Raw genomic sequence first — 17302 nt, 5'->3', positions numbered from 1 at the left:
AACTACTGTTAAATTCTCGTGACGACGAAGATCACATCAACTCTTACAAGTTGATTCAACTGAAAATTCTGACGAAAGCTTATTTTTACGTCACGATCGAAGCGATCATACTGAAAGTCATAGTCGCTGCATTATATAAACGTACTCTATAAAAGCAGCTACATGTTCTATACATTATTCGAATACATAGCTTGAACCTCTATGGAACGTATGTTTTCAAAGGCTTAAGTAATTTGGTTATTTTCATTGCGCACTCCTGTCATTTCCAAAGCTTATTTGTTATGGCTAGTTTATCGTTACCTTGTTCATAGAGGTATAGTGGCTCATTTGCCTGCCTGCCTACCTACCTATTTACCTACCTTTCTCTCTCTCTCTCTCTCTCTCTCTCTCTCTCTCTCTATATATATATATATATATATATATATATATATATATCTCGATACGTGGCTTCGAGGCTCAATTGATCTACTATGCTTTTATCCGCATAACACGTACCTCTTTCCATCCATTGGTTAACCTTCAAATGAATACTAATTGTATTTTATTTAATTGTTTAATTTAATTAATAATTCATTGTCGTATGACCAATACGGAAGCATTCAATGTTCACAATGAGCCTACGGAAAGAGTTTTACGGCTGTAATGTTGTTTCTCGTCGCAGAAGGACTTCTTTAGGCCATGATATCAATTTTAATCTTGTTGGAGTTCTCTGATATGGCATATATTTCAGCATCTAACACATCAGCAGATTTCTCTTCCAAAAACGTCATCGTCTTGAATATAACCGAGCACTTAACTTTGACCACGTTGATAAGCTATTCATTCCGTTAGCAATAGCTCAATAAGCTTCAACCACCACCATCGTTTATGCAAATATACGCTATACGCTTTGTATTTTACCATTGTTACTGCAAAAAAAAAAAAAACTCGTTTTTTCAATTCTAAGAGAATTCGACTGTGTGCGCGTTCCATGGTCAAGTTGCTATGGGCAAACATGAAAATTAGTGGTTTCACCTATTATTGTTGTTATCGCTCGCTATCGGAATTAATTCAGAGCAGAACAAAGGGTAATAGCGCTTCTTTTTTTTGTCTTACTAGTCGTCTTTACTGATGGCCCTCCTACTGTCCGTAACTAATTTCTGTAGTCTGAAGTCTCGTGGCAAAGTGCATTTTGTCTTACAGCCACGCATCCGTCGCTAGCGATACACGTTCAACAGCTGCCGGCATTACTCTAAAAAGGCCAAATAGCTAGTTATCAAGAACAACAAAAGCAAAAAGCATTTGGCCTTCCGTGTACACTGTATGAACCAAGCGGCCAGCCTGTTTGTCAGTTAGAAAGCTTTCGGCCGTTGCCTCTTCCACCTGATTATCTGGATTAAGCTTATCGGCTTGGCCGAACCCGCGGTGCCGATTGTGGCCCTGTAAGGTCGTAGCTATGCTGATTGGCTGTGATTGAACTCTGACCTATTCTATTCCGGTACTGCTCGTAAACCAGGTAGCACTAGCCATCAATTCCGCAAGTTGCCACTTGATATGTAAAGTGATATACAGAGGGACTTGTTTTTTGGAAAGTAGGAACCGGAAATCAGAGACAGGAAAACGATCCGATTGAAAAGGTCATCACAGCCGGATCTTTTTTTATCAGCAGCTATTGCCTGATATTTGTAAGCCAGATTTTCTAACATTCTATTTCTGAATATTTCAATCACTTTTCAACCTTAGCAAGCTTTGGCTACAGTGCGAACGCCAATATAATATCTTTCTTGACAAAACGAAGAAAGAAAGAAAGTTAGATGGATTGCCATCATCTAAAACTGCACACACGTTTACTTACTTTCATTGCAAACGTCTGCGTCTGGTTTGCGAGCTGAACTTTCAGTTACAACAATTACCAGAAAAATCGCCGACCGTTTAAGCTAGCCTAACCTAAATGATAATGACATATTGAATGAATGCTTGATCGCAAAAATATGAGGGTTTCTGATTCCGTTAACGTAGTTTACTTTGAAAAAGAAATAAACAGATAAAAAACAAAAAAGAAAAAACTTTACTTGTTTTAATTTGAAAAACCTTTATCTCTTCAATATTTTCACTGGATTAAAGTTTGTTTACCTTTAAAAGGGTGTTACGCTCGGTTTTGTACTTGCGAGTCACAAGTTGGGCTTTTTCTAATACAGATTTAATGTGAGCGATGTGTTGAGCTTTCAATTAGGCAATTCTCATCTGTTGTGGATACGCGTAATATTGTTAAAATTTTTAATTGTAAATAAAATGTTACGTAGTTTACCAATCTGATTATAAACCTAGACCAATATTTCAAAGGTGAATAAATGTAACGCATACTATGTTACCTCTTGATGTTGTATTGCAGTCGGAATATATGTGGATAGCAGCTAATTTATTTGATCTTGAACCTCGGCAAGGACATACGTCCCACTGTGAGATTTGGACCGATAAGGTACGTTGTTGTTATCAGTTAGGTCAATTTGGCCTTGCAGAAAACACGCACCTACTTGGGGATAAGCGAACACTTTTTAGCACGGGCCTTATGGTAGACGAAAGATGTAAGGAATCACACAGAACGAACTCATTCGTAAGAGTTCGCAGCGCAGTGCACGATGTTGTGTCTGGTAATAAATCATACGCGAGCCAAACAAGGGATCCCCTGTATCCACTGCTAAGGCGCCTGTGAGTAGCATTACACAGTGTTATGTCCAAGGACGCGTGGCGCAGACAAAGACAGTTGGAGAGCTCCGCTCTGTGGATTTTACTTTACTCCGATTCCCATTTGATGATATTCGAAATACCTTTAATTATTTACATTTCTTATGTACAAAATACTTGTCAAAGGCGTAAGTAAATAATGACTATTTAAGCGACACGACTATCTAGTAGTGTCCTTGTTTCCCTAATAATTACTTCCAGAGTGGTGCGCAAAGACTCTGGCTCAGCAAGCTAACATTTCTCTCATCATCAAATCGTCGTTATTGAACAAAGATAAATAATATACATGAGACATCATAATGATATGCATTATTATCTTTGTTGACGAAAACCAGTGGCCAATTACCAACAAATGGCTTTAGTAATGAGCAGAAAGTTAAACAGTTCTCATCGTTGGAAGTGAATATTTCTCCATTAATGACAACCTGCAAACAAACAAACAAGCTCTGCCGTAAATCCTTGTCGATGCGAAGGTAAAAACTAACAATGGTGCATTCAGAGCTCCAATTATATCCCTTTGGCCTTTTAGATAAAGCAACTATTCTGCAAAGGCCAAATCGTTCTTTGGACTTCGCTCGTTATTTGCCTCTTAGCGAGTTATCTGCGCAACATCAGCAGGCGTTACAATTAGCCTTCAAGGCACAACAGAGGAACCCAGATTTCAAAACAAAAGCATGAATAGAATAAAGTGCTTATGGCAGCTTACGGATTTTCTTTCAGTGATCGGAAGGGGGAGATTGCTACAGTGTGACACATAGATTACCGTCTGTATAACACAATAACCGTTTCTGAGCTCTGTTAAACCTCCGATGGCATGGTTAATAGGCGCATTGGCTAATGATTTCGTTTTCCTGCAATCCAAGCATGTTACTTCCGGTCAAACTATATTCTTGGGAACGAGAACCCGTTGGCGCTATATGAACTGAGGGTCTTTGCATCCGTTCCTGTCGTATGATTGCTTCCTCAGATTTAAAATAAACAAACCCATCGTTACAATCGGTAACTACGAAATATATATACTTCAAGTTTAGAGGCTCGACAGCGCACGTGTTCTTACAGGACTCGAACAGGACTACAAAGTTACTTGAGTATCATACCAGTGCCCTCATCGTTTCTTTGAAGATATTCGTCAATCTGCCGAAAAGTAAACATGTACTCTTTGCTAGGGCAGTGTAACACAAGATAAAACTACTAACAGTGCATGCAGTCCGTGTAATCTAATCTGCATATAGCAACGTTCTGAATTGAATCTAAAATCCGTGACAGATTCACTCTGTTTAAGCTTAAAGCTTTGTATCAAATGTATTATTTCAATTGTATGATATCAAATCTATTTACAGACTAATAAGTTCTCCTATAATTCAAGCCATTGTCTTTACAGTTTGTCCTAAGGATTAAAGCACTTCAGACACGGATGGAAAAATATGCATTTCCAGCTCTATAAAAAAAAAAAAAAAAAAAAAAGAAAAAAAAACTTGAAGGAGTCTAATTAATATTTTTAGTCGCAAAAATGATCGGCATCAGTGAACTAGCCATTTGGCCATGATCTAACAGATCTTTCTTTAATCTTTTAGAATAACCAGCTTCTACGGAGTGCAACGCGGGAGGGGGGAGGCCTCGACTGCTTCTTGGTAATATTAGAAAAAATATAAATAGGGAAACATATTTGAATTGGTTTTGACTGCAAAACGTCTATTTTGCTGAATCGGTATTGATAGATTTGTGTGTTAATTTGTAACTAAGAAAAAATACTTCAAGTAAGTATTATCGAGAAGCGTAGCACAAAGAAAGCTCACTTGTCCTTCGACTGAAAAATTACCAAACGTATAAAAAATCGCCTTGCAGCCTACTGTCAGATGTCAAAATGACGGCACCCGAACGACATGCTAAAATTAGTAACTTAGTAGTAATAGTAATTCGTTGCTATTTGGACTGTGTCTGTGGCCCTTTTTCCTGCTAAGTGACCACTAAACTGCGTTCACTTCCTTAAAGACAGACGGACAATTAGATCTGAGTGCCAATATCCAAGGGTATAACATACGTATCTATTTATATTCTTCAGCAACTGAATATCTGGGAGCCGATAGATAGGTTTATACTATACTTTTGCTGTGCAGTTTGACAAATACCGAGAAATAACAAAGCTCTACTTAGACTCTTGAGAAGCGTGGCTACACCCTTCGATAACTGGCAATGCTTAATATATTCTTTCATACCCCTAATGGCAACAGCTATGGTCTCAGGTGTTTTCTTTACAAATAACTATTTACTTTGGATTGGTCGGTAGGTTAATACTTAATTATCCTAGTTAATTAATATTTTGTGGAACGTTTTGTCCAAAGATTGTATTGTGTCGCATTTCTGGTCTAATACATTAGACAGAAACACGTTACCGCAGTTCACGAATCAACTGTATACGATAAATGACGAAACCACTGAAAATTTTAGTAAGAATAAAGTAAAAAGGATGACTTCTGTTTTTCGTGAGCATCTTAAACCTCGATGAATTCGAATCGGATCTTCAGCTCTCTGGGGTACTCAACCCGATTTCTCTAGAAAAATGATCAACTATCTACAGAATCGCGTCGAAAATCTGTTTGATATGAATTTTCGAGAGCCGCGATCCGCTACCGAAGAAAGCGAGTGTCTGTTGGAGTTGCCTTTATTCTTTCGTAATTATTTTTTGGTAATTCCAGCAGCTGCCTTCTGTGAAAGGGATTCCATCTCCCCTTGCTTAGAAAGCCTTTGCTTTCGAGATATCCCTGCTACTGTCAACACATTAGTTATGGGTATGCTTCAAACACATATGCTTTTGTAGATAACAAAGCTGATATTCACGATTCTTTCTTTTGTGATACAAGCAGCGAAGGGAATTAATCGTATTCGCTATAGATCCACAGATAGACATTAAAAATAACCCAATCAGTTTTTTGTGCAAAATGACCATGTAATGTAAGTATATATGTATAGATTGTTACCCCTTTCATTAGCTTTGACTTGCTGGAGTGTACAGAAAGTGATTTGCAAGCAACAATTTAGCTTACTATAAATACATATAACAACAGTATAATAACAGCTAGTAAAAAAACTGGAATTACTATTGGTGGTGGCTGCGCAGAAATGTCGCGATGGCCGTAGCATCAACAAAAGCCGACGCTGCTTTTACCAAAGAAACAAGAATTTTTTGTTCGTCCGTCTATCTGTCTGTTTCTTGTTTGCTGTAGACTCTCAGACCGGTCGTTTATGCCAAGGAATTCTTGAACGACGACGTCCACCTTCATTTTGAATTCGAACTACAACCCCGGGAGACAAAATATATTTTCCGCCTGAAAGAATCACAATTTTCTTACTTATTATAATATTGATGTTTATCGCTTCATGCAAATAGCTCAACACTTAGCTGCTGTCAGTGCCAACGACCCACACTAGTAATAATCATAAGAAGGTGAATACTACACGAATCGTCACTAGGACCGGACATGTAGGTTGCTATGGGCTAGATAAAAGGGGATGTGAGAAAGTAATGCTAGTAGACACCTGTGCTGCCAAAAATTCGAAAGCGTCGTCGATGGCAACCTAATGTTTTGACCTAGCTACCCTTTAGCAAATATTATATTCACTAACCAGGATACCGTGGAATGCTACTGCAGTCGGACATAGACAATAGGAGACTACTACCGCCGGCAGTCCTAAAACACACGATACGCAAATAAGCTGCTTTTTGCTTGACTCCGAAATGAGTGTAGAAACCGCTTTAGGCCTCAGGAGCAAAAATGAATTATTCACCGTTGAGCGGCAGTCGTGCGGCTTAAATAATCATCTGTGCATTCTCCGCCTGTCGGCTTACATAGCGACTGCTCTTTCAGTACGAAGCTACGATTATGTCCACGTTTCATACTACAGCAAGCTAGTGTATTGTTGTTTGTTTGCCTGTGCAAGCGGTAGAAATAGGTGGATGGCAGGTAGAGAAAGAATTTGACCTATTCAGCTTCATCGCCCTGAGCATTTCTCTACCGGATCGTTCCCTGCGCTCCAAATACTAGATCTTGATTAGTACCATGCACCATGGTTACAATGTGACACTTAATTTACGAGTGTCCCGTTCTGACTTTCCGGTACTCTTCTTTGGATACCTATACATAGTTCTATTCGTTTCAAACTTACCTTCGATACAATTAATTCTTTTCTAACAAAACCATTGTCTTTGTTTAACATGTGATCTTTCTCCATGTAATTTCACTCTAAAAGTTATTACCCGTTCAACAATATCTAAAGCTGTTTGATGGCCCCTTCGGGACACTGCGGCTGCTTACGCATTAATCTTGGACTACTATCGCAGTGAATTCATCAACTTTTCCCAGAATATGTCAGCCGCTACGAGTATTTTTCACATCGAAATATTGTACTGATACTTCCTCCGATCGACCATAAACAACACACCTTTCGATAAGTCTAGGCAGCATTTGTGCCTTTATCGTGGTGATTTTTAACAGAGATCTGATCTTCAATAGCTCCATCTCAAGTCCGAACAAACACATTTACCACAGCGAGTCGAAGCGTGGCAACGCAACTTGTGTAAACGATGAATGTATATGTATATAAACGATATATATATATATATATATATATATATATATACATATATATTTTTTCATCACATTTGAAAAAAAATACCTACCATTATAGTTTGTATGTATTCACAGGCAAAAAAGCATTATTTATTCCATGAGCATTTACAAACACACCGCTGCAATGTGACAGGTTCGTCGGATATGTTTGTAGATATAAATTGAATATATAGAGGAACATTCGGTTACGACGCTTGCCAAAGTAACTTCTCGATCTTGAACCAATTATGAGTATGGGAACAATTTGACGCTGGCCGCCGCAGCCGCTGTAAGGCCCCAATGCACCATGCAAGCGTAATGTGAAAACTGTGTAGTCGATTGTTGTAGAACTAGATCGTTTCGGTTTGGCGGAGTAATATTTTGGACTCTGGAGGATACTGAAATCTCTAAATGCCTTGTCCGTAACTGCATAAATGAAATCGGAATAACCGATGTGGTTGGTAATAGTTATATTTATTTATGTCAGAGATAAATGTCTGCGGACACTTTTCACTCTAGTTGCTTGAACGTATTGTGGCTTCGGTCATCGTAATGCGTTCAGTACTCAACTGATAGATACCCGCGTTCGCACCCCTTCGACATCATCGTGGGCATTTGTCATTTAAGCGTTCTACATACATGTTTATGTGCAGGGCGGTAGTGGATATATTTGACCTACAGCTGAAGAGCTGACTGAGCGGAATCGGCATTTTGCTATCGGTGTCTGAGAACATATGCATGCGAGAGGAGATGCCCAACGATGTTGGGTGCATGGGCAAGGAGGAAGATCACCGATGTGACTCTAAACTAACATAACTTACTTTGAAAAGGGTATGATAATGATGGCTTTTAAGCTATATATCACACAGATACACATCTTGGACAATATGAGTTGTGCGTTTTGAAAGCTGAAATTTGCAAATAGAAGTGTCAAAATTATTCGAATACCTCTATTCCGACCCAAAATGAATGGCGCTTCGTCCAAAATTGCGCTACATGTTATGACTTCATTGCAATAAAAAAAACAAATTCTGCCGAGGCCCATAAAAAAGTTTGCCCTGTTTATGGTCAAGATGCGTTGTCGGAAGAAATAGCCTGAGGATGGTTCTGTCGCTTTTGCTCGGTGTCAAAGACGCTTTTCGTAGTGGTCGACTAATTATGGAAAAAAGTTGAAACAGAACATAAACTTATCATTAATTTTGAATGAAACCGACACATCGGCAGCCCTAATGTCGTCCAGATCCACCGCCAAACAGCTTTAGACTATTTAACCAGCTGGCTACCAAAAAAAGCTTGATATTTGGGTACTGCACAAACTGACGCAAAATCCTAGTATTTCCATCAGCAAAATTCTACGGGAGCGTAACAAAATCCAACAATTTATGACGCAGTTGGTCACGGGTGATGAAAAGTTGATCACATATGGTAACACTGTGCAAATAAAAAAATTTAAAAATCTGCTCCACGATCTGTGACAAAGAAGGTGACGCTATGTGTTCGGAGGCATTGGAAAGGAATCGCGCATTATAAGTTCCGACCCTGTGAGAAAACGATTCAGACCTATATTGTTGACAGCTGATAGGATTACAAGAAGCCACTGAAAAGAATAGGCCGGAACTACTAAAAGACGTCGCCTTCCACCATGACAATGCTAGACCACATATACCCTTAGTTACGCTGAAAAAATCGAGAGAACTTGAATGGGAAATTTTAATGCACATGTCGTGTAGCTCGGATCTTGCGCAATCAGACTATTGTCTGTTTCCATCTCTGCAGAATTTCTTGATAGTGTTGATTTAGTTTGAATGAAAGCATGCAAAAATAACCTGTCATGATTTGTCGCCCACAAACCACAGAAGTTCTACGGCCTACGATGCTGCCAGAAAAAGGTAATTGGCGAAGATGGCACATATTTAGTTTACTAATGCTATTTTGAAATGCAAAAAATATTCGCCTTAATCTTGGCCTGAAAACGATCGGTACTTTCTCAACAAACCAATATTATGTGGTGAGCTTTTTCAAGGTTGTCCTTAATGTTCTGTTCACTAGTTTTTATCATAATTGCTTTCGACGTTCATGTAGACCACACACATACAATCAGAATATCTATTTCAGTTAACATGCGGCAAGGTCCAAAGGTCACTGAGCAATTTGAAAGAATCTCTTGCCGGTTGGAAAGTCATCATTTTACATCTATTAAAATAGTGAAAGATACGCAAATAATTACCGTAATCAACGGATACAACAGGGACACCTTAAAATCGCTTATAGATGTTACACCGAATACTCTAATATTATTCAATAGAAGTTGAATGACCACAGCAGTTATTGTCGAAGCCATTGCTTTTCAGGCGCACCCTAGCAATGCAATATTGTAACACCATAGTATAAGAACTATAGGGATACTATAAGTAGCGTAAAAATAATGCACATTGGTCATAAGACTAGACTGTCTTTGTATTGGCTTATCGCTTATCACAACATGAGCGAAAGCACCATTCATCTTTATTATTTGTCGCCGTCAGCAGCTGACGTCTTCCTGCGTGAGAATGGAATACTAATTTCTAAATGTGGTAACAGCAGTGGCACTTGCTTGTCGCAAGGCCACGACCTGGAGCATTCAGCATTAAACGGTTACATCCGTTAGCTACAACAACATCACCAGAAGTAATTACTGGTAGCACACAGCCGTAAGATTCTGCAAGGCGAAGATCATTACATGTGAGCTGGCAGCCCGTTAAAAAGCTCGGGCACATCGAGCTAAGTGCTACGCAAGTGCCGACGAGCTATCAAGGGCCACAAGGCCACCGACGATTAGTTTAATAGTCATAGATAGGACCCGACCACCTAAGATACATGTCACCTAAGCTGGCCTAGTGATTAAAGAGAAGATTCAGAACGTGGGCACACTGGAGCGGCCATGACTATACTTACATATGGACATGGGCGACCTCAGATTTTGATTATACCGGAAACGAATTGAGCGATAATTTATCTTGCCTCTTGCAAACAAACTGCATGATTTCGTAAGCATTTAATCCGCTTCTTTTGTAATGGGGAGAGTAAAAGGCTAGAAGACTATTAGGTTATTAAAGCGTTTGTGCTTTGCTATAGTGATTTTCTTGTTTACTGAAGCAATTAGCTGGAGTTTTATTTTTTTCGAAATACGTTATTCAGTTAGATTTATGCCTAATAGTTGTAACATACTTTGATTGATACGCTTTTAAGTGTAAAATTAGTAGTCCTTTAGCACGCTCAGAATTTAACACTGTATTTGAAACGCCTAAAACATTCGTACAACCACCGTTAATTATACCCTGAAGCCCTTTGTTAATTATCCCAATCCAATTTTCAACTGTTAAAATGGGTTTTGGCGAAATAGATAAGCTACTGATTGTCTTTTTCGCAAAAGAAATTTTATTGGATCCAGTGACATGAAGTTATACGATGCTCGCGCGTCTGTCAAGAGCTTCGCTTTTTCTGAAAGGAGGAAGCTTGTAATTTATTGCGATTTCCAATGACTTATAATACTCGTGTGCTTTTTAAAAGGTGTTTTATTTTTTACCAAACGCGTCATCATACTGCTATAACATGAAAATGCGTTAATTAAGATGTGGCCCCATTCTGCCGTGAGCTCTTTCTTTTAACGAGTGTAGTAAAATGAAAATGATAAGATAAAAATATATACGCCCAATTTATATTTAACAAAAATGACGGATATACGGATAAAATGGGCGAAAGTTTTATGAGCAGCCACACCTGCCGCACAGAATATAATAGCATAAATGAAGGTACGCTTTTAAAGCAATAAATTTTTTTAAGTTATATGTTAAACAAAATGTATGGAGAGTGACTAGGTTTTTTTTATTTTGATTCCTGCATTGCTTTTAACACTGTATCTAAAAAAAAACAGGTAATTTTTTGTATAGATTCAATATAGCCACCATTCACCGGCAATACAGCTTAAAATTGGGACCTATATCAATACTACTATTTTCCAAAAGAGCGCTTTCTTTAGTTTACCAATAGGTTTCCAATAGTGATCGAGAGCCAATCAGTGCTAGTAAATGTAGACCCACTAAAATGTCGCTCAAATACACTCCATAAAAAATAATAAAACTAAATTTTGGTTTATTTATTTCGAAATCCTATTGGTATTAGCGTTTAAAGCAGCCAAATAGTCCAACAAATGCAAAGAAGCCGCAGAAGTTGGCAACGAATGCTCCCCTTTCAGAAACAGCCGCTAATTTTTATATAGAACATCCAAGATCATCAACAAATTTCGAGCTTTTTCAATGCTCTTCGAGATACTCTGCTTTGGAAGATGTACATTTTCCTCGAGAAACGCATGGAAACTAACAATAAGGCAGGCTTCACTACGCCGAACCGCCCGTTGAGGTTTGACCCAAATCAATCGCTCTACCCTGCATAGATATGTAATAAAAACCGCGTCGAGCTGGAAGCAAATGTTTCCGAAACTGAAAGTAACTGGGAAAGATAACCTTGTACCGAATGGCCGAGGAACGAAGTTGTATCGAATGGTAGGCTTGAAAATAGATAGCGATTGAGAAAAAGAAGAAGTAGAAGAAGAAAAAGCCAGAGACGCGACTGCTGCATGTTGAAGAAGCAGTGGCACTGATTTAGGATAAGCTAGAAAAGGGCTAATGGATGAAAGAATATACTAGTAGAATCACACAACGCTTTGAAGCAGGCAAAACTGCTTCTTCACAGATCCTAGTACTGAAGTGGAAGCACAGTAGCCTGCACAGTGCTTTGGTCGTATATACAGAACCTAAAATTCGGAATTTATTCACAGCTTATAGAAATCAGCTGAGCATCATATAATGACTGGACAATTGACTGGACAAATGACTGGACCGTGACAATTCAGACGAGCACTAGTCCAAAATAGGAATTAGATGCACAAGAGTGAATATTCCGGTACATGAAAAGCATTCGCATTGGGCGGATTGCCGTTTCAAATATATACCCAACTATGCGGAGAAAAACGTTGATTAATCCGAACGCATTTCCGCCTGTACTCGAACGAAGGCTAAATTTATTTCAACAGTCTAATGATGGCAAGCTGCGTGGGCCATGTACCGACAAAGCATATTCGAAGCTTGCATTCATCGTGAAGTCAGAAATAAATTATTATATTAAGATTGTCCATTATCCAGGTTGTATGCAGAAAGTAAAAAAACGAAATACTACTATTTGAAAGAACAACCAGCTAAACATACTTACATTAACATCACATATATACCTTGTATAACTATGGCAAGAGCGAGTCACGAAGCGTGTCCAACTATATCGGGAAGATCGATTGATGGGCAACTTTCTGGCTTCTGTTCCATAGAACATGGAGGAGCAAGTTCGGTGGAAGACGTCTTGCGCGTACTAGAATGCCATCGATTAAATTTACGATAAAGTTGCCCAAGTCGTGGTGGTTTAGAGATATTCAAGCCAACCTAGAATACGAACATTCAATTCAAGAATAAGTACAGCGGATGGAATGACTTGGTCATTTGCTCTTCATTAATATCACAACTGCCGGCCTCATATATTTATTTTAGAAAAGGGGTTAGGTCAGGAAGGCTTAATCGCTAAACATTTAGTGAAATAAGCGCTATCTCATAATAAAATTATAGTAAATAGCATTATCGATAGTAGTACGAACTAACCCAAATGGCCACGAGAAAGCAAAATTGAGAAGATAAGCCATCAAGGAAATCGTGCAACAAATGTAAAAATTAACGATTTTTCACGCATGAGCTAGGCCAACAGTTACTGTCGGTACAGACATCGTACTCACTTCATCCCAGTCGTCAAAATCTCGACCCTGGTTATCGTCTTCTTCCGCGAAAGTTATTGCGGTGAGCTTGTAATTATGTTCTAGTAGATACTCATTTACAAGGAAATTAACAGCCCTTTGCTCGTGAGGGAGTAGGGGAGCTTCACCAGGCGTGCACGCTGTTGTTCCGCCGATACTGTGCGGCAGGTCTTCCACAACAGTGCGGCATCCGTCATCACCTTGTAGCGGCGCCAAGGATGCAGATGCAGAAATCACAACCGCTGCATCTGGCGTGTGCTCGCTTACTACTGTTAGATTGTTACGCAGACTTCGTATGGCATCTTTAGCCTTACGCAGTTCAAATTCCAGGACGGCAACCTGCGACACACGTACATGTAGTAAAGACAGGTAAACAATAGCCCAATAAATCTAGTTACTTGAAATGAGCTACTGATTTTATTTGTATCCATTGGTAATGAGAAAATTATATACATTTTAAGTAAGCTTCGTATTACAGGTTGTAAGATGGAACATATAGCAAAAATCAGTGTTTTAAAAGACATTACAAAAAATATTGATGAGGATTGAATATAAATATGTAAAGGCAAACCTTTTCCGCCATAAGGCCTTCACCGTCTTCTGAGTAGCGAGTCATATCAAGGCTTTCGAGGGTCTGAACGGATGAAGTACGAGGTAACGGGCAAGGCGTCGTTGCTACAGGTTCAGTTATCTGCACGAGATGCTCGAAGTTACCTTGTGTCAATAAAACAAAAGAATTATACCAACGAACGCATGCACGGTCCAAAAGATATATACAGCCATACATCCTTATACTTACTCGTATGCTGCCGTTACTCTTTGATTTTCCATAAGTATCTCTGTATCCGACACCAAGACACACCTTGTTGTATTATCTGATTATCCCTTCCGGTGAAAAACGTTTGTGATGTTGTACACGCTGCAGCAAAATCCCTTACAAGTAGATTGAACCCGCCTTCACCGTGCAAAGACGGACCCACCGCAGCACTGGCACCATCTAACGGTAGCCAACATTTTTCTTCTACTATTATCATTACGGAAATGTATGTATATAGTTGTTGCTTTTACGCTTAAGTGATGCTTCTAACAACAGCATCACGTGTAGTAACAGCGCTGAAGTCAATCAAACTGCTATCATTACCATTAACAAGCAACTATCACGCTTTCACATGTATCTGTATACCGAACGTCATCACGACACTTGTATATATTTACGTAAACTGAAGAATATCCACTATATGCCAATATCAGCACCACGATCGATCAGTAGCTCTCAGTCTGCTTTTCGCTTAAACGAAGTAGAAACTCTATATGCATTCCGAAATCATTTCGTTCAAATAAGACATTATTTAATACCAAAATCTAATAGCTGTCGCTACTCCCCAAAACGCAGGCTTTTTCTTTATCACTTTCTCAAATGTAATTTGTGCATTGCTACTATATACTTGTACATCGGGCCTTATTATTTCGGTAGCCTTTCCATTCCAACCCTAAGCAATATTAAGATGCCTGCTCGGCCTGAACGAAAGCCCGTAACAGTTATCCCAGTTTTCTAGGTGTAGTTCTACATCGTCCTGGATCAATAAACCCGCTATATAGTCCGAGCTATTGTTGCCATTTTTCTATATTATTCTGTTTCTGTTTCAGTGCTTCTGTCACATTGTTCCGAAGATTTCTTTATCTTGCTCCGTTCGCCCAAACACGTGGAAGGTTCAAGTATGCTATTATCTTTTTCCAAGATCTTTCAAAAATTATTTCCTTCGCGTGTATCTTTTATAATTGAGAAATCCCAATTTTGATTAGGTTGTGTCTGTGCTCCTGCTAACTCTGTACCCTCATGTTGTTATCTTCCTATTTTGGGGTGATTTCAGCCCTTAAAATTTCATGTAAATATCAGGAAGCTCGGGAAATTAGGTTAGCAAACAATACAGACACACCAATACTAATTACAAATTATAGACTAAGACTATCTTTTTAATAACATACAGCTACGTCTTATTTGCAGACAAAATGAGAAAAATCTTTTTTTAATCTGTAATGCTTGCAAACACTAACTAACTTTTACATTTCAATGATTCGCAAGTTTCAGTCGTCAAACACATTATTTCGTAAGGGGAGTGTTTATAATCGTTATAGGACCTATTGAAGCTGCTTTTGAGCATGACTAACCAGGATTATTGAAAAAGTCCCTGAGAACAGGCAGTTCACTTCCTCGATGGAGAAGTTCAGTATGCAGCTCTAGCGCGGAGAGATAGAGTTTTTCGTTCAGAAGGAGGCGCGCGACTCCGTCCAATTTTAATGGCTCACCGCTATCCATCTGCAAATTTCCATTCCAAAAGGTCATATAAAAAAATACTGTTCCAAGGCAGCGCTTCATTGCATGATAGTTTAGTGAAAGAAACACAAAATAAAAGGCAATTCACACGAAGGTATTTTTATTACTTCACATTTCTAGTTAATTTCAACTAAAAATTGCAGAAGTTTATCATGGCAACAAAATTCGGTATCCTAACACGTTATTGTTACTTACACGATAATACATCTTTCTAATATATTAAATTACTTAAGGTCGTATAAATAAACAGTACTTAGATAAACACTACTTGCAGATAAATTGTTCATCTTATATTAGGAATATCATAGAAGTGTAAGATCAAAAGACGATCCCCTTGAAGCAGTCAATACTCAACTTTCTGCCCGTTATGTAATGACCATAAAAATAGATTAAATGCATAGTTCCTATGGACACTTTTGCTACACTAATTATGTGAATAAAGAAAGGTAAATCATCACATTTTTAGCTCTCGTTTCAGTTTTGTTACTTTATGTTGGGTATTATCCAGGCAAGCCGTGTTTCAGAAGAGTTGTTCCCGTGATATCGTATTGGGTACCGTATTTGTCTCCTAATGTTAGGGGCACATTGTGGTCTAGGTTCAATCCCGGACATAGACATTTCGTTTCGTGCTCAGAGCCAGCTGTCTGATGGAATGCTTACGGCAATACCGGACGTAAATGGTAACGTAAAACATAGATGATTTCTCCTTCAAACACTGTTACACGCACGGCTGATCTAAACTACACAAATTTTGCTGTTTTACAGCTACGAGTTAGTCCCATATAGCTTATCTTTCTGCCTACCAGCTAGGAGTTTAACAAGCTTTATAAATAACAGAGAATTAATGAATTCCACATGAAGCATTCAGAATGAAACAAGAACGAACTAAAGATTGTTTACCAACATCGGGAAGGTTCAGAATATAGCGAAGGCTACGGAATATTGCAAAAATTTGTAAGAGACGTCCTATGCTTTGTAGTTCAGATTTTAATGATATAGCACTCTGGGCATGTTCAGTGTCGTCCGTAATGTCTCGCCCCATTTAGCAGATATATTCACTATGAGGTCCTAAAAGCTTCAATGAATAACATCACATATAACTCAGTTAAAAAAATGGAGAACATTGAATTCGGTACGAAAATACGATATACGCACTCTTGAAGAAAATATTTTACCAGCATTAAAGATGAATTAACCTAATGCTGCTATTGCGTTTGTCTACAGAGGTTCGGGGCGTGGTGGGTGATTTGATTTAGAAATTTCTTTCTACCGTTCAATGCAGGGGGCCAACTGTCTAAAGCCGTGCCTAACGACAATACCAAACGTAAAGTTCGAAGCTTATAAACGTTAAAAAAAATCCTTCAAGGAAGAGCAAACGTTTTAGTATCTTATTATCTATTAAATTGCGGCCTGTATAATTCTCAGAACCCAACAATAGTTATAATAATAATCAAGGTGTATATATGTATTTTTAGGAGTGAGTTAACTTTCAGCTACATTCTCCAAGAAGGGTGTCCCCAAAGTCTCTGCATAGTCAGCATTTTCATTGCACAACGGTTTATGTACCAGAAAATACATAACAAATGAACGCAGTCAAGATTTGACTATGCAAAATGTTTGTGCATTTGTAGAGGGGCATTTTAATGTCATGAAAAGGCATTGCAGATAAATTTGCCATGAAAAATTTAGGCTTAGAATCTGTCTCTGGCCTGTCGAAGATAGAATCTGTCTCTGGCCTGTCGAAGATAGAAACTAACTTCGAAGCGTCTGTAACGATGACTCGTCATTGACCTTTCATGACTG

General features: G+C 38.6%; 1 protein-coding gene across 8 annotated transcripts; it reads right to left on the bottom strand.

Moving 5' to 3' along the window:
* Positions 1-5370: 5370 nt before the first annotated feature.
* LOC111262201 (RAB11-binding protein RELCH) lies at positions 5371-16399 on the bottom strand. 8 transcript variants are annotated; one of them, XM_022836291.2, is made up of 6 exons: positions 15958-16399; positions 15334-15481; positions 13736-13878; positions 13147-13503; positions 12598-12802; positions 5371-6050 (listed from the first exon to the last, which is right to left on the bottom strand). In XM_022836291.2, the coding sequence occupies exons 2-5, from the start codon at positions 15479-15481 to the stop codon at positions 12623-12625; spliced, it is 828 nt and encodes a 275-aa protein (XP_022692026.1). In that variant the 5' UTR covers positions 15958-16399; the 3' UTR covers positions 5371-6050; positions 12598-12622. The 8 variants fall into 8 exon arrangements, with proteins under 8 accessions (XP_022692026.1, XP_022692025.1, XP_022692028.1 ...); XM_022836290.2 differs by having other exon boundaries at positions 15987-16399; XM_022836293.2 differs by having other exon boundaries at positions 16056-16399.
* Between the last annotated feature and the right edge of the window lie 903 nt (positions 16400-17302).

Source organism: Varroa jacobsoni, unplaced genomic scaffold (genome assembly GCF_002532875.2).
Source record: "Varroa jacobsoni isolate VJ856 unplaced genomic scaffold, vjacob_1.0 scaffold_634, whole genome shotgun sequence".
NCBI lineage: Eukaryota > Metazoa > Arthropoda > Arachnida > Mesostigmata > Varroidae > Varroa > Varroa jacobsoni.
This window is presented reverse-complemented; position numbering and strand designations above follow the sequence as displayed.

Coding starts and splice junctions, on each gene's coding strand:
- LOC111262201 (XM_022836291.2), bottom strand. CDS start 15,481: ATGGATAGCGGTGAGCCATTAAAATTGGACGGAGTCGCGCGCCTCCTT. Junction 13,504..13,735: donor AAGGCCTTATGGCGGAAAAG/GTTTGCCTTTAC, acceptor CGTGTGTCGCAG/GTTGCCGTCCTGGAATTTGA. Junction 12,803..13,146: donor ATTTTGACGACTGGGATGAA/GTGAGTACGATG, acceptor TTCGTATTCTAG/GTTGGCTTGAATATCTCTAA.